Source organism: Phascolarctos cinereus, unplaced genomic scaffold (assembly GCF_003287225.1).
Source record: "Phascolarctos cinereus isolate Bilbo 61053 unplaced genomic scaffold, phaCin_HiC Scaffold_4;HRSCAF=312, whole genome shotgun sequence".
NCBI lineage: Eukaryota > Metazoa > Chordata > Mammalia > Diprotodontia > Phascolarctidae > Phascolarctos > Phascolarctos cinereus.
The window spans coordinates 246,650,563-246,673,050 of record NW_027555847.1 but is presented as its reverse complement, the minus strand read 5'-3'; the positions used below and the strand labels follow the sequence as shown (position 1 = coordinate 246,673,050).

Genomic DNA, 22,488 nt, shown 5'->3' with positions numbered 1-22,488 from the left:
GCCTCCCTCCTAGACTCCTTGATTCCAGAACCTTGGTTTAGAAACTACTTACTTTGCTACAATAAATTTCTTCTGTGTTTGATGTGTCTATGTCAACAGAATAAATATGGTCCCTGTAAACAAAGGAAAATTAATATAAAGTCAATGCAGTAGTCAAGACAGTTCATTTTCTATTGAATCAGCCATTTGTGGGCTAAGCTTTGCTCATGTGCATGTACAGTATCTACACACACACACACACACACACACACACACACACAACTATGAACACAAATACCAGGATAGAAAGGGCAAAGACTACACAAGAGAATTCTGATAATAGTTTGCTTCTACTGATAAAGCACAACTGAATATAAACTTATACCTTACTCCAAAGGAAGAAATAAAAATCCTTTCTGATAAAATTACAAAAAATGCATATAAGTGGTTCAGGAAAGATAATTCTATTTGTTTGCTTGGTTTATAGATATGTTCACCTGTTCTAAAAATGGCTAAAATGCCATTTAAAAAATACTTGGTATTCAATATGCCACATTTATTCAACCGGAAAGATAACAAGAAGTCAATGCTCTTGCTACCTCTCTCTTTTAAATATCTCACTATAGCTTTCAGCCTTGATGATTTGACAGACAAGTCAGAAAGGGAGAAGATGTCAGTGGCAAAAATATGTGTCTAAAAGTTGCTTTTTTTCGTCTCTCACTGTTATGGTCATTTTAGTATAAGTCATGTTCCTGCAAAAGTTTACATTTCTTTCTTCTGTTCACCTTCCTGTTTTACTGAGAATTTGCTTTCCTTTACAATGAACTGCCAATCGCCTCTTGGAAGAGGGAAACAAGCAGCAGCTCAGGTGTGGGACAATATTTAAATATTCCCTTCTGTGGGAGCTGAGTACAAGGACATTTTTGTCTGGAAGTCAGAAGAAAAGAACTACACCAAATTTGGGAAATGAGGAGGGGGTTAGCGAATGAAAGCAAAACATCTCATTTTCCCTTGAAATAACATTGAATTTTTCTAAAATGCAGGAAGTCCCAGGGCTGGAAAACTACCCAAACTTTAAACTAGGTCCTTCAGGCTAAGAGACTTTCGGCCTCCCAACAAGCACCCCTTTCTCACCTCCCCCACCTCTTTTTAAAGTCTCTACAGCCAGGATTCTCTTTATTTTTTATCAGTTCTGGCAAAAAACAGGGTATACTTCTTCTACTAGGCAGGGCACACAATTATCCTTACAACAGCCATACAGAAGAGTAACAAGTAGATCTCCTCTCACGTGAAGGGCTGGGGAGAGACAAGGGTTGTTAATGGGAACCGGCTTAAAAGAAAAAAAATCCCCTGCCTGCCACTGAACATTGAATACTTGGGGGTGGAAGACTGGCTAGTCTGCTTAGAAAATTGCTGAATTGGGAAGTTTCCTCAGGCGTCAGTAGGAAACCAGAACTGTCGTTTACTTTCAGACCTTCGTTTATTATTTGCTTGACTTTACTGTGGCGCCTTGGTCCAGGTCATTACTGGCATAAAATTACCTATTACTTTGTTATCAGCTTTATGGATGACTTCAGCTCTTTATTTTTCTCTACACTCCGCTTTCTCCGTCCCCCCTCACAAAAGTAAGAGTCAAGCATCTGAATTGTAAATTAAGAACTAATTATTATGCATTGGCAACACCTCAGAAAGTTCTCAGATTGTCTACTTCTTGCTCGGCCTGTTTATGTTAATTAGTAGTTGAGATTTTTCTTTAAAAAAACAAAACAAAACAACAACCCTAACTGCAGATAAAAATAGTGATTCAAAAGAGGCCCCAGTCTCCCAGTCCCTAAATGTTGAAAGTAGCTTTCTCAAGCAAAGTAATCCTGGGAACTGAGGAGCCTTTTCCAAAGAAAGGTGAGTGGGAGGGGGAAGCAGGGAAAAGCATGAATGAAATGGCCTGCTTTCTTGGATGAAGACAAATACTTTCCATGTGCAAAATCTTAAAATGGACCAGTCCTTAAAAGGGCTCTCAAGTGTGAAAACTGCATGTTTGTAGCTACAGGCAATAAAGGTAAAGAGGTGTTTCTGTTCTCACCACCACCTATAGCATTCCAGAGCATACAGCTGTTTGTTAATTAAGCTATTCCCTCACAAACTGGCTTAATCCTAGTATTTCCGATTTCCCACTTCTAGTAGGCAAAATTGAATTTTGTGGCAAAGGCAGAAGCCACAGGGAGGAAGGAAATTTAAACAATGTAATTGGCAGGTTTTTGGGCCACCCAGGAGGAGGGTCTCTCAAAGTGCCCACTTCAAACACCTTCTCTCCTAGTTCTCTGGAGAAGTAACTGCAAGAAGGGCCAGAAACATGAAAAACTGGGATCCCAGGCAGATTGCACACTTTGAACAAGGTGGAACATTACCTTTGGGAGAATGAGGCTGTTTAAAATAGATATATTAAGTATTTTCAGAGCATATTAATTTGGATGGCTCACTTTAATTTATAAAACCTGTAGCTGGTCTGGGTAATTATGGCAAAGTTTTTCTACCTCATGAAATATAAGCATCTTACTCCTACCTAAAGAGGTAGCCAAGTTTAGCTTTATAAAAACCACACTGCCTTACCTCTAAGGTCACAGCTTTTAGAACTAGGAGGCACTTTAGGGATCCCTGAATACCCATCCTTTAAAAAAAGGGGGGGGGTTGAGTGCATGAACTTCATCAATCTTTCAAGGTTGTTTTAAATTCAATTCTTGTTCACTAGCTCTCTTGAGTCACAAATGAAGAACTGAGGCTCAGACAGCCTCAGTGACCTGCCCCAAGCCCCAAGGGTAGAGGCAAAGAACCCATTTGTCCTGAGGCACATCTAGTGAGAGCTGTTGCGATTACACATTAGTCGAGCTATCTCATCTATCTGTGTTTACTCTTCTTTTTTCCCTTCCAGAGAAGCAACAGAAAAGTGAACAATTCACAGAGGATTTTGAAGTCAGCCTGCATTCTCATAGATAGGCTGTTTAATCATTTGTTTTGACCAGGTTTCAGATAATTGAGTACAAATGTAACCTTTAGCACTGCAACATTTAGAAATTTTTTTTTTAAATGACATTCAAGAAAAGCAGATATTATGCCTAAGGGATGGCTGCTGAAGACATTTTTCAATTAATTCTGCTGAGATGCTCTTTGATAAGTGTCTATGGTAGCTGTGTTCCTAAGAGTGACCACATTTAGATCTGCTCCTTAGAGTTTCATGTAGTAACAGAGAAAAGTAAAAAGCTAGGTGTTTCTCATTTTAGGAACAATTATATCTGGGTCAAAATAAGGGGGCATTTTTGCATTTTTACCCCACCTCATAAGTTTTAATCCATACAGTAAAATGTGTCTGCTTTTTAAATTAAAATGAATCCTATACTCTGACACTGAGAACTGACTCATTCTTTCTTGGCCATAAAATGACAGGTTCTATGTAACAGGAGCTAAATCGGTATCATACTGATAATCTTGTCTACCTTCTTTGAAAATTTCAGAACAGATTTCCCCAAATCCCATACCATGATGTTTCACAACTCTCCAAGAAAGGAATTTCTTACTTCAATCATTTCTTCTCAAAGTTTAGGCCTACTCTTTCATCTGGTCATTCTCATAAATAAAGAATATCTATTCAGTTACCCATACAATACCCTTTTATGTACTAGAAGAAGTGCTAAAGGGAACCCATGCCCATCTGATCTCATTTCCCCCTCTCCTTCCATGCACTTCTGGGTAAATACATCCTGTTCCATCCATTTCTCTCTTCACCTTTTCTTTAGGCTTCCTCCCCCTGCCCACGTTTGTCTTTCTACTCTTCCGTCCTTGTCTATTTTTCTCCCCCTTCTGCTCAGTTCTGATGTTGGAGGGAGCCACAGTGAGGCTGAAGGTAAACCTTTCCTCTTCTTCACCTTAAGTCCTTCCTGAAGCTTTGGGATTCCTTGATCTTACAAATCTTGTCTCCCATATCTAGCAGGCCATAGCCATAGTTCACTATGATTTCCCTGCCATGCCACTGTGTTAACTCCCTATTTCCCTTCACTTTTTAGGTTTTGCTTTGGGTACAGTAGGCAAATCAATGCCACTATTACTTCTGGATACTGTATACAATTGCCATTCTCATGACTTCCTTAATCAAACACCCTTCCCAGGCCACTATATGTGTGGTTTTCCTCTAGTAGAATGTACTCGTGGAAGGCAGGAGCCATCTTTCCTTTATGTTTGTAGCCACAGAATTTAGCACAGTGCCTGGCACATAGAAAGAACTTAAGAAAGTATTTTTCTTTCATAAATTCATTCATTTGTTCCTGTAAGTCTTCATCTTGAATTCTATATATTTTTCCTCAGAGGCTTATTTGACAAAGTCTTTTTTCAATATTGTTCCTCTTCTCTGTCTCCTCTGCAAGTTTTTTTTTGTGGGGGAGGGGAAGGCAATTGGGGTTAAGTGACTCAACCAGGGTCACACTGCTGGTAAGTGTCCACTGTCTGGTCTGAGACCACATGCGAACTCAGGTCCTCCTGACTCCAAGACTGGTGCTCTCTCCACTGGGCCACCTAGCTGCCCCTCCCCTGCACGTTCTGCACAGATTACTCAGGTTGTATTGAACAAACCTCACGCGGTATTGCTTGACAAGATGACATATTTAGAGCTGGAAAGGATGTTAGAGGTCATCTTGGCTAACCCCGTCATTTTAAAAATGAGGAAACTAGAGGCCAGAGAGGGGAATCAACTTGCTTAATGTCCCCTAGGTAGTAAGAGAGACTAGAATTCAAACTCAGATCCTCTGACTTTAAAATCAGCCCCCTTTCCTGCCATATCTCTTTCCCTCTCCCTGCTGATACTGATTTCTTCCTCAGCTCTGTTTCTTTTACACATTTACCACATTCTACCTTGTGTATATCCATGTCTTATCTCTGCCCCATCCTCCAATTAGATTGTAAGTTCCCTGAGAACAAGTCCCAAGTCTTATTGACTTTTGTGTCTCATCTAGCACCTACTAACATGGGTTGTAGATAGTAAGTATTTAATAAGTGATTGCTGAATGACTGCTGTGATTAAATTTGACTTCTGCCAGGTCTCTAGTACCTGGGGAGATTCTCTCACAAGTTTACATCCTGGCATCACATTCTCCTTTTCAAAGCAGTGACATTCAGCATCACATTGAGGGTCTCAGAAATCCTCAAGGATTTAATGTGCTTTTCATTTGCCATACTTGCACCGAGCCAGTCCTTCCCAATGTCCTGTTTATGAAATTTGTATTTCCTCTTTACATTAATAGCCCCAGGAACTGTTGCTCTTGAATGCCCTATTTAAACAATTTTAAAAATAGGACCAAGTAGTTCTACAACTTGTCAAGATTAGTTGGAATTCAATTTCTGTTCTCTAAGGTGATAGCCACGGTAGAGAGCGTAGTAAATAACACACTCTCATGAAAATCAATGATGGAAACCTTTTCATCTGGGCTAAGGACGAACTAGGTGTTCACCTCCTCCTCAACACCTCTTTCAACACCAATTTGTATATCTTATTTAACTGACTCATTTCTAATTAAATAATCTAACGTCTGATTTTCCTCATTTTCTGGGAATTATATTTCTGGAATACAATTTTTAAATTTCCCTTCAAAATAAAACCAGCCATCAAGTTTGGTTCCCAGACTCACTGAGGAATTCCTTCCATAGCATTCCCAACAAGTGTTTTTTTGGCCCTTGTTAGAACAAATTCAATAACTCAGTACCCCATGAGGCAGCTCATTTAATTTTGGAAAGGCTCTGATTATTAGGAAGTTCATTCTTACTTTGAGCTTAAATCTGTGCCCATGTAATTTTCACTTATTAGTCCTAAATCTGCCCTCCAGAGCTGCATAGAATCAGTTTAATCCTTCTTCCACATGACAACCCCAGAGATTCTTAAAACAGTTATTATAATACACTTAGTTTTCTCTTCTTTGGGTTAAACTTTCTCAGTTCCTTCAATTAAATTTTCTATGAACAAAATTTCGTGTGTCCTCACCAATGTAGTCACTCTTCTCTAATTTGTGCTTCAGTCTGCAAATGTCTTTCATAAAATGTTGTGCCCTAAAATGTATCCTAATCTAGATATGGTTGGGCCAATATAAAAAAACCACCAGGACTATTTTAAACACTCTATTTCTGTTAATGCAGCTCAAAATTTCATTAATTTTTATTCCTCTCTTGTGGATGCATATTGCACTTACAGTCAGCTAAAAACCTTAGTTCTTTTTCAAACAAACTTCTACCTAGTCACATCTTCTCTATTCTATACTTGTACTGTGTTAATTTTTCAAACATTAGTGATGAGTTTACGTTTACCCTTTGAAATTTAATCTTGTCATAACTGAGCCCATTCTTCCACTCTGTCAAGATTTTTTTTTGCACCCTGATTTCATCAGCTGATATGTTAACTAACCTTTCAAGTTTCTTGATGTCAATGGATTTGCCATCTTTATCTTCGTCCATTGAAAACAATGATGAACAGGAGACAGATGAGACCTGAGCTTCCCTCTAGGCTGACATTGATCCATTATCCACAAGATCATAATGTAAAAGGGGGGGCCCTTTGAGATTATATGATTCAAGCCCTTCATTTTCCAAATAGGGAAACAAAGTCAGAAAAAGACTTGTTCAAGATCACACAAGGAGCAAGCAGCAGAGCTATGTTTGAAGCTGAGGTCCTCTGACCTCCAAATCCAGTGCTCTTTCTACTATCCCACACTGCCTCAACTTTTAAGGTCCTGTCATGTAACTGGTCATTAATGCTCCTTTGTCTTGTCCACAAGGATGTCATGAGAAAGCTTATCAGACTTGCTGAAATCTACATGATCTTTGCTCTCACAGGACTGTATCTTCCCAATTTGTCGGTTGAGCAATCCTGTCCAAAAATGAACTTATTGATAAACATAATTATTTTGCTTATCAATAATGATTATTTCCTGAAAATAGCTTCCATGTCTGTTTTGCCTGAAGGCTATGCCTCTCTTAATGCAGCCCAAGACTGCATGAACTCTTGGCTGCTGCATGACACTGCTGACTCACACTGAGTTTAGAGTTGGCTAAAATCAACAGATTGTTTTCAGAACAGCTCCTAACCAGCCATTCCCCACTGAGATCTTGTACTTGTGAAGTTGATCTTTTTTTTTTTAATACCGCAGTGTAAGCCTTTAAAATTTATCTTATAAGATTCAGCCCAGTGCTTTAGTTTGTCAAGATCCTTTTGGAGCATGACTCCATCATAGTGTATAATTTATACTCCTCAGCTTTGTGTCATGTGTGGATTTTATGAGTGTACCATCTATGCCTTGATCCAATAATTGATAAAAATGTTAATAGTACAGCACAGGGTCAAGCAGAGTTCTATTTGGCATTGGGGCACCATTTCTACTTTGGCACTGGGGTTTTTAAATGTTATGGCAATGGAGCAGAAGGTCTGGCAAATGCTAACCAGGTACAAAAGCCTATCATTTGAGGGCCAGTTGGGTAAGGTTAATCATCTGAAAAGCAACCATTAGGTAATATTCTTTTGGCCATAACAACACATGAAGACTGGCTACTGATGGATAGTTAATCAAATCAGTCCAAAACTTTGGCTATTCCTAAGAATTAATTTACTGTGAATTTGAGACCAGTTTTTGGAACACAGTCATATTTATCATAGTGGTGGGGCAGGGCAGTTAAAATCTAGGTTGGTAGAAGAAATACCACACCAATGAAATCACCTATCTATGAGGGTGTGTGTGTGTGTGTGTGTATGTATGTACAAACAAAACCCATATATATAAAGAGGAGAGAGAGAGACATAGAGAGACAGAGAGAGCTGGGTGGCCTCTATGTCCTAAAGACATAGATTCAAGTGCCATCTCTGACATGTATTGGCTGTTTTTTAACCTGGGGCAAGTCACTTAATCTCAGTGCCCAGGCAACTCTCTTAAGACTACAAATTGCTGAGGAAGTGATGATTTATACTGAGAGAAGAAGTTCCTTACCAGCAATTCCTGATGAAACTAATGAAAACACAGGTCTATTAAAAATAGTACACACACACACACACACACACACACACACACACACACACACACATATGACTGCATGTGTTCAATTTCATTGTAGATCATTTGGGTTTAAGTTCCTGAAATATACAATCTCCTCACAGATACACGAATTAAAGTACTAGAATGGAGAGCCTTTAAATAAGTAATAATAACTTAACAATTACACGAAGACTTAAAAATGACAATGTATTTTACAATTTAGGGGCTATCATGAAATGATAAAGAAATTCATGACTGAATAATCTAAGGCATTTCTGTATCTACAAAGCTTTCCAAGGAAGGAATAAGTAAAAATGTCACTGACCTGGCAGCAATGTAGAGGGTTCTATTCATTATCACAATCATCTGGATGTCCAGTCTGTGCCTTTGTGTGGCGTTCCGTCCTGGCTTGTGGCCCACAAACACCGGATACTGTTTTGTATCTGTGAAAAGCAGAGTGGGTGGGGAGGTGGAACATAAAAGAAAACCAAGGGAAGCAGGAGAAGGAGATTTTTAAAGGGAAAAAAGAGAGGACAAGATCATAGAAATAAGGCATGGATGTCATCCCCAGTATTGCTAGCACTCCCAAACCCTCTGGTTTTCATTTTCCTTTTTTCCAGTGTACTCTATAACTTCAAGTAAAAATGTGAAAGGGTAAGGATTTACAAACTGATCAAAGTCTATTACAGATTTTAAAAGAAACACACTTATGTTTTCATAAGCTTAAAATTATGATGCTCTTACCCACCCCCACCCCCATCTTCACTGAAGCTAAAATTGTCTAGAAAGCCCACTGCACACAGGGCTTCTAGTCTTTCATACAGTTTTCTTTTCATCCTTTTCAGAGTGCTAAGCCTTAGGGGCTATCTGCCAAAGATTCTGTCCTGGTACAAAGTTATCACTGTAAAGTCAATATGGTCTAGTGGTAAGAGCTCAGGTTCAAGGCTCAAAGGGAAAAAATATATATCTATATCTATATATACATATATATATATACTCTCCACTGCCTTCCAGTTAGATTGGTCTAATACTGCTGGCTGGCTGTTTTGTTTTCTAAGAATTGTGGGCAGTTTATTGTTGTGAATATTTAATTGATCAGCAATCTCTTTGGGGATGGGGGTGGGGAAGAGATAATCATATCAAAATTGGTATTGAAGGCACATAGAAAGATAGGGACTTTTAGTAAGGATCATGGGGCATGCTGGAAAAAAAACTGGATGCACAATATACTTTTAAGTTTAATCTGCATTAACATTTTCTCCATCACTTAAATCTTTTTAAAATAAACATAATTTCTTAAGTTTATTTCAGTAGAAATAAACATTTTATTGAAGTAAAATATTTTGGCTTGAATTATCCACATGGGTAGATACAATTATCAAAATCTCCAAATAATTGCTGAGATACTTGTTATAATTGGCTTGCATAAGCACAAACAAAGACCAGGAAGTTAAGAGGATACCTATACATCTAATAGATATGCCTCATGCTAACAGCAATTTTAGAGGAATCAACAAAACAATACTATATCAAGCCCTGATTTATAGAGTTTGACAATTTGCACTGAAAATTTAACCATTGACTCTCGAGGGTCTGCATACCTCTGGAGGTAACTAATTCTCTGACATTATAACACTGACAGGCATCTGATAAGAATGTTTTCCTCTTGAACTCTCATTGGCTGAGGATATGTACTTTTATTAACACCTCAACACCCAGGGGTAGAACACATCTAAAATTCAAGAACTAACAACTTAGACCTCTTTGATTTGAATCCCTTGTTAATTTGTAAGGAAACCTAAGGCCAGGGAGATTGTAGCTTGCCCAAGGTCACACATGTAACCCCATAAGAGAGATAGAATTCTGAGTCTCATTCCAGTAAACTTTCTAATATACCATGCTGCCTAAATCCCAACATGTTTCTACTATAGAACATATAGCCAGCTCCAGAAAGCACTCTCAACCAGAAATACCTTCTTAAGAAACATAGAAGGAAAGTCTCTCAGAGTCCATACTTACAAGAAGGAGGAGGCATGCCAACTGCCAGTGAATGTTAATTACAGTTTTCCTAACAGCATTAACAAGTCCTCATCTCTCATTTAACTTAGACTACTAGTTTTTAGAAGCATACGTGTGACTTTGGAGAATTCTTTTTTAATCTATTGAGCTGTTTCATTTTATTTAACAACTCCTATGCTGTTATCATGACTCAGCTACTGGCCAAGTATAGATCTATGAGAAAGTCAATAGATACTCTGATACTTTGGTCTACACCAAAACCAGATGTTTGTTGCTTCTTTAAACTGAAACTAAGCATTTTTGCGGTGGTGGTGGTGATGGTGATGGAATAATAAGCAGAAAATCACTTAGGATTCAGGATATTTATTTAAAAATCAAACTTTAAAACCCTGATTTATGTTTATAGTACATTTGTTAAAATCTTAGGCTTTCCTAATATCCACAGTGGGAAATTTTACTAGTAGACTTCTCACCTATTTCATTTATCACCTGAGTTAAAGCTACCCTTGTGATGCGCTGCTGAACAGCATCGGGTTTTCAGATTTCTTACTTTTATTTTTGGTCTCTATTATGGAATTTCATCTATCCCTTTATCCAAAGGGCTTACTAAAAGACAACATGTCTCTCTTACAAATCGAGACTTGGGAGACAGAGCTATGTAAAAAAATAAGGTCTTCTAACATCATGGAATTGAGTGACAATGAAGTCATATATTTAGGTAATGAATGACCCTGAATATCCCAGGCATAGGTTTCTTCTGAGTGGTGGTACCAAGGATTACAAAGACAAAACTAATTAATTTTTTTAATACTGAATCCTATACTGACACCTAATTGTATGGTATCTGGTATTCTTTAATTGTTTTGTGTGCATTAATTAGTCTTTTCTGCCTAATTGGATCACAAGTTCCTAGAGGGAAGGGACCATGTTTGATATCTTTTGCATATTCAACCAGTAAATGGCTGGTTGACTCATTCATATTGTTAGTGCTACTAACTTGCTTTGCTGTTTTACAAAATCAGTAATTAGGAGATCCTCAGAATGGAATTCCGCTTTTGCAGGAACCCCTAGGGAAACCAAGCACATCCATGAGTTGCATCTGATGCTACAACTACTCTCACATTCCAAATAAGACAGAGCAAATAAAAGTATTTCCAAACTAACTGAGCCTGGCAGGTACATGTGAATGCAAATGCAGTTTATATTATTTCAATGCAGACAACCTGCTAACCTGAGATGATCTGTGAGATTGTTAATACTTACAGTTGCCATGTGAAATACTGATTGGCTCAGAATCTTCTGGGAAACCAGCCCCAGCAAAGTGTAGCAGTGTGAAATATAGCAGCAAGGCTTCTGACCTCATAGTAGTTCAGTGGGGAGACTTTATTTCTTTACTTCACCCTGCCAAAGACCAGAAAAAAAATTTTCTCTTTTTTTCCTCTGCAATTCAGTGTTATTCAGTTCTGTCCAGCAAGATGCTATTGTATTGTGCTAAATTTAAGAGAAAAGAAAATTCTGCCTTCTGTACTTTCCATTATAAATTGGGCAATTAGCGTAGTTTAACAAAGGGAAATGCTTGCATTCCCCACTATCTGCTGTGATTCCTCATTGATGTGAGCCCCTTCAAAAACTTCTCCAAGCTGATGACTGGTACAATGCAAGATGCTTCCTTGTGAACAGCTTTTAATACATTATGGGCTGCTAGGTAGAAAGCCTTTCGTTTTTAAAGAAAATTGGCAATTAGAGTTCTTAGGGAAATACTTTGTCCTGTTTCTTGACAGGTTTACATAACTAGATGATGGTAGTGGGCACAAATAAAACCATACCACAGTATCTAAAGAAAAACAACAATAACAATGAAAATGACTGTTCACACCCTGTGGAGAATAGGCAGGGAAGCTGATAAAACCTACTGAACTTCCCCACCCCCATTCCATTACTCATTTATAAGTTAGATCTTAAATGACACCTTGCAATAAAACAATGGTGAATGGGATTACCTAAAAATAATTTTATTCCCATTACTGGCTGTATTCACTCAAAATCACATTATACGTATGAAAATTCCCCTAAACCATAAAGATAAAAAGATCCACATGGGGACTACTGGATACAATGAAAGAAAATATCATGTAATAAAGTAAATAGCTCATAATTCCCAGGCAGATTTCAGTTAGATGTTGATCTACAGGGGAAAATTAATGTAAAAATGAAACTATTCTTTCATCCTTCCTGTGTTCTAACCCTTTGAAGTTGTCTGCCAAAAATTATCTTTCTGAACACAGCTATTTTACAGTACCCCATCAATCACTGAAGATTTGTGTGTAGAAAACTCAGACTTCATAAACTAGATTGTCTTTGAAAGTTGATTTGGTAAACAAAGTACTACCATGTACTTTTACAACACCATTTCATATTAGACACCTATGGCTCTTTTCTTCACCCCTCTCCCTATTTCCCTTCCCCCCAAGCATTAACAAGTCCTTTGTTGCATTTCAACATATAATTTCACAGCCACAGCTGGGTCTTAATCATTACTCCAATTGGAAAGTGCACATTAATTAATTTACTTTATCTTGAAAATAAAAGGGTAGTGGGGGGAACAGTTCCCTATCTACATCCCTGAAGTGTGGGTTGAAATTCAATTATAAAGCATGACTTGCCTATAAGAGCACTCCATTGAGAAGGGGGCATAAATACCCTTTCTATTTATGTCTAGAAGCAGGTAATAAGTAGTGACAAGATAAGCTTGGTTGGTTTGGTATGTTATAAAGGGTTTGAGCTCAAAGAATGACACCTCCAGGGTCAGATGGGAGGCTGCTACCATCTTCCATGTCTGTTGTCAGTATTACAATGAGGAGGAGGATTCAATAGCAAGAGTAAGTAAAACATGAAATAGAAACTAGCTAGCTATTATGTCTGAGATGGAAAAGCATATAGGGAGGAGGAGGGAGAGATAGTAATACATTGAAGGCTCAAGGGAACCATTACAATATTAGGCAGAAGCATAACTTACCTCAAAGGGTTTATAACATTAAAGGAAGAATAAAAGAGAAACAAGGGCTGATTTTTTCCCACTTGCAAGTCTACAGAAATACAATATCTACTTATAAAGACTCTTTTTTTTTAATGCTTTATATGAATGAGGGGGTTTCACGCTTTATGTAAGAAATTAATTCTCATCTCTCTACAAATATATTATTCTCTCTATGAATGCACTGTAAGGGAAAAAACAAAGTACCACAGCGTTACTACATCAACAAATTTCAATTATTGCAATCTTATAATTGCTCTGGTCAAATACAAAGCTCTTCCCTAAAGTGGAGAAGATCAGTGTTCCCAGAAGAAATCTATCCAACTGCTTCCTTTAATCTTGATACATAGATAGTATAATTGCTCAGATCCTGGTAAATCAAATATGTGCTCACAGTGGGGCCACACCATCATCATTATCATCATAGCCAACATTTATAAAATGCTTTAAAGTTTACAAAGCACTTTACAAATATTATCTTATTTTATCTTCAAACAACCCTGGGAGGTGGGTGCTATTATACACATTTTGTTGTTGAGAAAACTGAGGCAGATAGATAAGTGACTTGCCCAGCTTCTACGTGTCTGAGGTTGGATTTGAACTCAGCTCTTTCTGACTCCAGGTTCAACACTCTATTGTGCCAGCTAGACGTGTCCAAAAAAAAAAAGATGCTATGTGCTTTTCCATATACCACTTATGTCATCAGGTAGTTAACATTTGTGTTATGAGTAAAGGTGTCAGAGTAGCATTGATTAATGTACATGGACATTTAAAGCTTTATTCTTCTGAGATTTTGATGTATTATTCTTTTCCCATTCCACCTGCCCATATAAATGAGAAAACAGTTTAATTTTTTTTGTTGACATTCTGTGGACAGCTTGTTTGTTCATTTTCCAGACTGTAGATGAAGATCTGGGTCTTCTCTCGGGGATCAAGTCCATACTGACTTTGAAAGAGCTAAAATAATATCAATATACAATAGTCACATGTTTGTATTAGTACCTGAAATTCATGTTAGTTAGGGCTGTTACCATAAAAATGTACTTTCAGATTCATCTAAAAGTGCTGTTAACATTAAGCACATTTATTGGGTATAGAGACATTCTCTTAATTTTCTGGTCTTTGTTTGTACTTATGCAAGCCAATTATATTATGTATTCAAGCAATTAAGTAGAGATTTTGATCATTGTATCTGTCCATGAGGACAATTCAAGCTAAAATATTTTACTTCTATAGAAAGTGTATCTTGCTACAATCACCTGGATAATTAATTGTCTTAGCTTCCCACCTCCTTGGCCCTGAAGCTGGCACACATAAAAATATAGTATTTTGTCAGGGTTTTTGTAAAACTTTTGATGTTACTTTTATGCCTAGAATTCGCTATCATCCTTAAGAACATTTTAATTTGCTCTTCATGGATTTCTGTATGGTGAATCCATTAAATACTTTCAGATTCATCTAGAAATAATTATATTAATTTGGCCTGAGTTAAATGAAAAGGTGTGTTGACTTTTTATTTTTGCTTATTTAAAGCTGATAAATTGTTTTTATTGCTTTTTTTGGTCTACTAAGTCAATTTGGATATTGAAACTGTGGTGAACAAACAAACATAAGGTCATTATTATTGGCTTCTTTTAGACAGATTGAACAGTGCTGAACACAAATTGGCCACTGTCTGCATTCAGGTTTCCAGGATATTAAAAGCCAAACAAAATAGGGTTAAAAATTGTCTAAGTTCTCTAAGAATATTCTTGCCAAAAGGCTTTAAATCAGGCGTATCCAAGTAAGTTTAAATATGTCAAGTAGTGGGGTACCTGGCAAGAATATCCAGTGTATAGTCAAAGGATCTGATTTTGAAATGATTCTGCCATTTATTATGCGTGAACTTTGACAAATCACTAAACTTCTTTAGGTCTCAGTTTCCTTACCTGTAAAATGAAAGGGTTGGACTAGATGACCCCTAAGGTCCCTTCTAATTATACATTTATAATCCTATTAAAGTCAGAAGTTGTGTGTGTGTGTGTGTGTGTGTGTGTGTGTGTGTGTAAAATACCATTTCCTTTCCCCCAAATATCTTCATTCTATACATTAAATTCAATTGAACAAACATTTAATAGACTCACTGAAGGCACCTTAGTGATCACATAGCCTAGTCCCTTATTTTAGATGATTTGTCTAAGGTCATAAAGGTAGCAAGAAATAGAACCAGGGTTTGGAGCCAAATCCTCTAATTATAAATCCAGTGTCCTTTCTATAATACTGTGTATTTAGCACTTACTGTGTGTAGGGAGGGCACTGTGCTAGATACTGAAGGTAATACGAAGTTTAGATAAGACCCAATTCCCTGCCTTCATGGAACTATACAGTCTAGGATGATGCAAAGTCAAGACACTGCCTTTGAAAAACTGTACACTAAAATCTGACTGCGAAGTCAGAAATCTCTACCTCTCATACACCCAGTTTATTACTTGAAAAGAATCTATAACCATCAATCAACCAGCAAGTTATTTGTTGTGTGTGCACCTGTTCAGGGTCAGGGTTAAAACCTTCTTCTTCTGTGAAGTTTTCTCTCACAAGCCCAGATAGAAGTGATTTCTCTTTTTAACCTCCAATAAATGCTAGGGCTCAATAGGATACACTAGCCATTATTGGTTTACTTGTATTGCTTTGTGTGTGTGCATACATGCACATTGTTTCCCTCAACCAAATTGCTATTTCCACAAGGGCAGAGAGACCTTATTTTATATGCTTACATCAATAAAATAATCAACAAGCCGTATTAAGGGTCTACTCTGTGCCAGGCACTGTGTTCCATGCTGGAGATTTAAGGTGAAAAGTAAAATAGTTTCCATACTTGAAGAGCTTACTATCTAGCTGGGGAGACCACATGAAAGTGTATGGGTATATACAAAATAGATTCAAAAAACAGATGCAAGATATTTGGGCAGGGGGAGGGAGGGAAAAACAGAGACTCAAGAAAGGCTTCATGGAGAAGTTAGAACTCAGAATGGATTCTTAGAGAAAAATAGAGATTCTAAGAGGCCGAATTAAGGGGGGAAGAGCATTCCCAGAAATGGGAGGGGGGACAGCCAGGATAAATGTGTGGAGAGAGGAGATGAAGTGGGGTAAATGAGAAACAACAAGAAGACCAGTTTGCTTTGACTGATCTTGACAGTTTGTTCAAAAACAAGAGAATTATTTTTATTTTATTTTTTGGCTGGGCAATGGGGTTAAGTGACTTGCCAGGGTCCCACAGCTAGTAAGTGTTATGTGTCTGAGGCCAGATTTGAACTCAGGTCCTCCTGAATCCAGGGTGGCTACCCTATCCACTGTGCTACCTGGTTGCCCCAAACAAGGGTATTATGTAATAAGGATGGAAAGGTGGCTTACAAGCAGGTTGTGAAGGACTTTAAATGCCCATTAGCACAGTTTATTTTTGATCCTAGAAAGGTAATAGAGAGACACTGGAGTTTATGAGTGGTGGAATGACATGATCAGACCTGTGCTTTAGGGAAATCATTTTGAGAGGCCCCTAGATTAGTGATTAGCTAAACAGATGGTGATTCTTGAATAGAATGGAAAATTATTGCACTACAACGATGATGATTGCGGAGAAGCATGGGAAGACTTATCTGAACCACTATAAAATGAAGTAGAAATAGGATAATAGTATGCACACTAAATATAACAATGTAACTGAAAAGAATAATAACAAAACAATCAATGCAGTGCTATGAAATTAGAATGCCCATGCCTGGCCCTTAAGATGAATAATGAGAAGACCCTTTCTCCATCTTGGAAGAGGTGAAGGACTACGGTGATGAAATACTGAATATAGTGTCAGACTTTTTTTGATGTATTGATTAGTTTTGCTGGACTTTTAACCCCCTCTTTTTTTATTCTTCATTATTAAAGATGGTTCTCCAGGAGAAGGAGTAAGGAACAATAAATTGGGAAATGAAGATAATATAAAAATAAAATGTACTGATAAAATGCCCTTATTTGGAATAACAATTTGGTTGAGTGAAACAAGGCATGTCACACAAAAAAGATAACAATACAAGCAAACAAATGGTGCTCAGTCTGTCCTACTTAGAACTCACTTAGCCCTTATTGGATGCCAAAAAAGAGAAATAACTTCTATCTGGGAGCTTGTTAGAGAAGACTTCATAGAAGAAAGTTTTAACCCTAGCCTTGATAAAATTCATTTAAAAACAACAACAACAAGAAGAAAAGGAAAATCATTGATAGTTTGGGTAGGATGTATTGGTGTGGGGAGAGACTGACTAGGTAGAAATCAGTTAGGAGGCTATTTCAATAATCCAAGCTATTAGGGCTTTAATTAAGATGATGGTTTTGTGTAGAGAGAAGGGGAAAAACATGAGATATGGTGGAGGTAGAAAACACAAGATAGAGCAATTGACTGGATATGTGAGGTAAGGGATAGTAAGCAGTTGAGAATGATTCTAAGACTACAAACCTGGAAGACTGGAAGGATGGTGGTATCTATGAAAAAAATAGTAAAGTTTAGAAGAGGAGTGGGCTTGAGACAACAGATAATGGGTTCTGCTTTGGATGTGTTGTTTTTGAAATATGTAAAGGGCATCCAGTTTCTAATATTTAGTATGAAGTCTGTCATGTGTGACTGGAGCTCAGGAAAGTGACTAGGGTTGGATAAGTAGATATGGGAGTAATCAGTATAGATGATTATTTAATAAATAACTATATTAAGGCAATAGTTAGGTGTATGTGGGATGTGAATAGGCTACCTCACAATATCAACCAAGAGTTATTGAACAATAATTCTTAAAATAAAGGCTATCAGGGGTGCTGGTCATATGGCTAGAGCAAGAGATGACTCATGGAGAGCCCAAATGCTCCACTAGGATGCTGAGATAGCAAGAAGAAAGCCTCCAGTACATTGGGTGCATTCCATGGAGAATTATGGGAGGATATGTGTAAGAGTCACAGAGAGAGAGAGAGAGAGAGAGAGAGAGAGAGAGAGAGAGAGAGAGAGAGAGAGAGAGAGAGAGAGAGAGAGAGAGAGAGAGAGAGAGAGAGAGAGAGAAAGAGAAGGAAAGGTTATGATTTGCTTCATCTATGAGCTCACAGATCCAAAGTATCAAAGTAATCATAAGAAAAATAATTTCACTTGAAATTTTGCAAGCTCAAAATTTCCCTTTACAATCTCTCTTAGAAGTGTGGTCTATAGGATAGAGAAAAAGTTTATATATCAGGACAAGGAGAGCTATTCCCACCTTCATCATTTCTACTATGAATGACTTCCTAGAAGTCATGCATCTACCAAGTTTCTGTATAAAATAAAAAATAAAGTTTCTAATATAACAACTATTTCCTACCTACTTTAGAGGAATATTTTAAACATAATCAGTAATCAGAGCTTTGATTGAGTGATGTGAATCCTTTGTAAAGAGAAGCAATCAACATTTACAAAGACCTATTTATTGACTAAAATCTCTATCTCAGAAAGAGAACACAGTGCATAGAGCACTAAATTTATAGTTCAAGGCCTGGCTTAACATTTACTGGTGTGACTTTGGGAAAGTCACTGAACCTCTCAATGCTGTAGGAAACTGAAACTAAGGTGCAAGGAAGGTACCAACCTGCTTTGGTAGAACAGGAGTTCCATATAAAGTGTGAGTGAAATCTCAGGCTTAGTCTCTAAGCCCTACAGTTATTATTCCCACTGGACAGGGAGAGAGATTGTTTGTGCTATCTGTACTGGTCAGCCTAGACATGATGATTACTCTGATAGGGAGGGCTGTTCCCTAATTCTAGCATAGGAAACAGTTCTGTACTTAGAAATTCAATTCACAGTCCCAGAGTTAGACTGTCCAGCCAAGAGTGTGGAGGAGAGATTAAACAGTGGGTGGGGAGTGCTGAGGAAGAAGTGTGGGAAGATACCTCAAACTAAAGAGAGAAATTCTATCCTGGTGCGTATGTTATGGTAACTTTGTAGAACATTTCACAGCTGCTATGTAGCCTGAAATATGTCTGCTACCATGGTCCTAGTTTTCTGTAGTTATGTATGAGGAGTGTGGAAGTGTGTGTGTGAGTGTGTGTGTGTGTGTGTGTGTGTGTTTCAGGAACAGGGTAAGCAGGATGAGGGGTACAGGAGGCTTTTAAGCCTCTGTACCTGAGAAGGCCCATTGATAACTTTTTTAAAAGTGAAAGGAATAATAAGGCTCATTTCTCTTTTTATTCATCCCCACGTACCATGAAAATATAAATGCTTTGGTACTTCGCTGTTAAGATACAGCCATATATAGCTAGCAAAAAAAGGGAAGGGCCAGAGGGAGCTGCCTTAAATTTTTATGTACAATAGATTTACTTGCTTCAAAGATCTTTGGGTACTCCCTCCAATGATCTAGATCACAAGCTTTCCATTCCTTAGTGAGTTGGCTTGGGCTAAAAAATTCATCACCTGGTGGTCACCCCTTTGGCTTCTTTTTCATCATATCCTCTCTGAATTTTGCTAAACCAGTGCAGATTCTCCCCTGGAGCTATGGTGTTGCAAAGGAATCAGAGACTTCTTCCATTTACCATGTAGTCGTGTGCTGATCTTCCATACAGGTCAGTTCCCTACCTTAACATAGAGTCACTTTGGGGATAGGAGAAATCTGTTCTAGTGTACTTAGTATATTTAGTCATTTTAGAATATGGACCATTACCTGGCATTAACACTGAATAGATAGGAAAAAGGGAAAAAATACAGTAGAATAATAAAAAAAAATGAGGTAAGAAGTTTGGGAAACAGTATATGCATTTTAAATAATGGAAATAATGTCTAACAGTTGGATGGTAAAGTAAAACATCTACCCTTAAGTAGCCAGAGTTGCTGAGAGCCTTTATTGGCTTCACTAAGAAGATCCATGAAACAAGCACATAGTTGGATATTTAAAAGGTGAGCATAAAAAGATTCACTCAATTTTGTGCCATAATTATTGAAGGTTTGAGGTGAAAGAATGATGTAAACGTTTTCCAAATAGTTTAAGGAAGCGTTGATTATCCTGTAGCATACCTATACTGTTAAGTGTAAATATTTCCCTCCTTTCAGCTTCCCTCATTTGTGATATTTTATAAGCAATAAATCACCCGAAACTATGTCAGCTATGAAATAGAACAGCCCTGCTCCCTGGTTCAGTAACTGATAAGGTGAAGTTTTGGATTGCCCACATGCCAGAATGCTAAACCTTCCCTGAAGAGTGGTGGAGGCCGGTGTCATGTCTGTGGGTACAGCCTGGCCTACTTAATCCTGGAACCTGTCTTGCAGAGATCAGAGCTACTGATCATCCTCACACACAAGAGGAAAATTTAAACAAAACAAATGAGTATTTAAAGAGAGAGTGCCCTCCATTGACCTATGCAGCACCGTTTCAAGGACTAGCATTAATAGGATGCTGTCGTTTGGAGTCTCCAAAGTGGGGCGTGCATACTCCAGGGGGTATGCAAGGCGATTCATTGGTGTGTGTTTGAAGAAAATATTAGAACAGAGAGCAGCCCAGCTGTTCAGTGAACTCACAGCTGCCACCTGGCTCTGCTACTCTCCTCTTCTCCCCTCCCCCACTGCAGGCAGTGCTAGATAATCAGCTGTGTGTGCTCTTCCCCAGGCGAGCAGGTGGGCAAACGATCCTGCACCACCCAACCCCCACACACCACTGTCTTTCTCCTCACAGTCCTGCCATAGCATCGGAGTACACCTTATATACTCCTCAGACTGAAAAAGGACAAGCAAATCCCTCTTCCCTGAGAGCAAGAACCCTTCCAAGGCCTAGGGCTAGAAGAGAGGAGAGGAGATTGGATAGGGCCAGTACTCCACAAATAGGAGGAGTGGGGTGGGGTGTATCATACAGAATTCTGGGGATGGAAGGCTCAAAATGGTTTCCAAGGACCTAGGCAGGTTCTTATCTTCCTCAGGCCCTAGAAGAACAAAGGAGGCTTGCACTGAGTCTGGGAGGAGTTGCAGAAAGAAGAGAAGAGAAAAAAAGCAACAGCAGCAGCTAGTGTGAGGTGAGACAGGATGCAGCTGCTGCTGCTGCCAGGATTGTTAAGGTTCATGAGGCCAAGCACAGAACTCTCCCAGAGTGACCACCCCGTTCCCAAGACACCCAGCCCTCTTCCCCTGCCCGCTCCCAACCTATAAGACAGCTTGCAAGCAAATAAAGAAGGCCATCGAGCCCCAGGAAACCAGGGCTTAGCCGGGCACCCTGCCAAATTACCAACTCCTCATCACATAGAACTGCCACCCTTTGGACCTGGGACCTGGCTTCTAGAGATGATGCTTCCTTTCCTACCCTCCTCTTCTCCATTTTAGGAAAGATGGGAATTTACAATTAAAACTTCAACAAAACCTTTGCATTATCGGTGGATGAGATCTCCAATGAGTATAATGATTTATTAAGTTCGACCATTGATGTACACCTTCCATTTGGAGCTATGTAGCTTTGGGAGATATGTTTTTCAAATGTTACAGCCATTAAAATCAAGCATTGCAATAAACTGAGCTTATAACAAGCTCATTGAATCACTGTATTACAACGTATTCAACCAAGATTAAAAAAAATCAATAAAACACATTCAATTCCATTGCTCTCCCTAAAACATACATACACCCTATCCTTAATAAAGTGGAAAAAAGATCAATTTCATATTTATATATCATCTTTTATAATTTTTATTTTTGTGTGTATTTTATAATATATAATGTTAAGAGAACCAGACATACATAAAATTTATGAGGAAATAAATATATGCATATGGGAATGTGTACTTAAATTTATTTTTGGTAGTGATGCATGATTTAAAAAAAAAATTGGGAGACCATTAACTTAAGGAAGAGTCAGCCAGGAGGATGTTTCCCAACTAATTAGAAACAGCTCAAGGCTATTGATTCTGATTATAATCTTTCTTGTAAATTATCTAGGGGGGGCCACCTGCACTGAAATAGTTTCATTAAGATATAAGGCCAATACAAATAAGAATAACGGTTTCAAATTCTTGATAAAACACCTGGCTCTTCTCTTCCTAACCATTGGCAGAAACATAAAAGTACACATTTTAGAAGAAAGGGAAATGTCATACACCACATGTATTCATTTGCTTGGAGAAAGGAAAAGGCCTGCCAAAGAATCTTGTCATAAATATTTGATAAATTCATAGTTTACAGATAAAGAAACTGAGGCCTAGAGAGCCTCAGGGACTTGTCCACTGTCATACAGTTGGAAAATGGTAAGCCTGGAGTCTAGTTCTCTTTGTTTCAGTCTCATGAACTTTCTACTACACCATATTTTATATCAAAATTAGTGTATGAGTTAGAATGCTTATAGAAATTTTTTTCTTAAAAAACGAAACTGTTGCTATTTGTGCATTGTCTTTGGGCAA

General features: G+C 38.1%; 1 protein-coding gene across 4 annotated transcripts in view; it reads right to left on the bottom strand.

Annotated features, from left to right (window-relative positions):
• The window catches only part of SEMA6A (semaphorin 6A), a 177,859-nt gene that overhangs the window by 73,253 nt on the left and 82,118 nt on the right, over window positions 1-22,488 (bottom strand). For all 4 annotated transcript variants that reach the window (XM_020967352.2, XM_020967355.2, XM_020967356.2 and 1 more), the window contains exons 2-4: window positions 11,316-11,453; window positions 8,359-8,476; window positions 53-113 (exon numbers count right to left, since the gene is read on the bottom strand). In XM_020967352.2, the coding sequence (XP_020823011.1) occupies window positions 53-113; window positions 8,359-8,476; window positions 11,316-11,415 (279 nt within the window). In that variant the 5' untranslated portion in view covers window positions 11,416-11,453. The remainder of the gene's footprint in view (window positions 1-52; window positions 114-8,358; window positions 8,477-11,315; window positions 11,454-22,488) is intronic.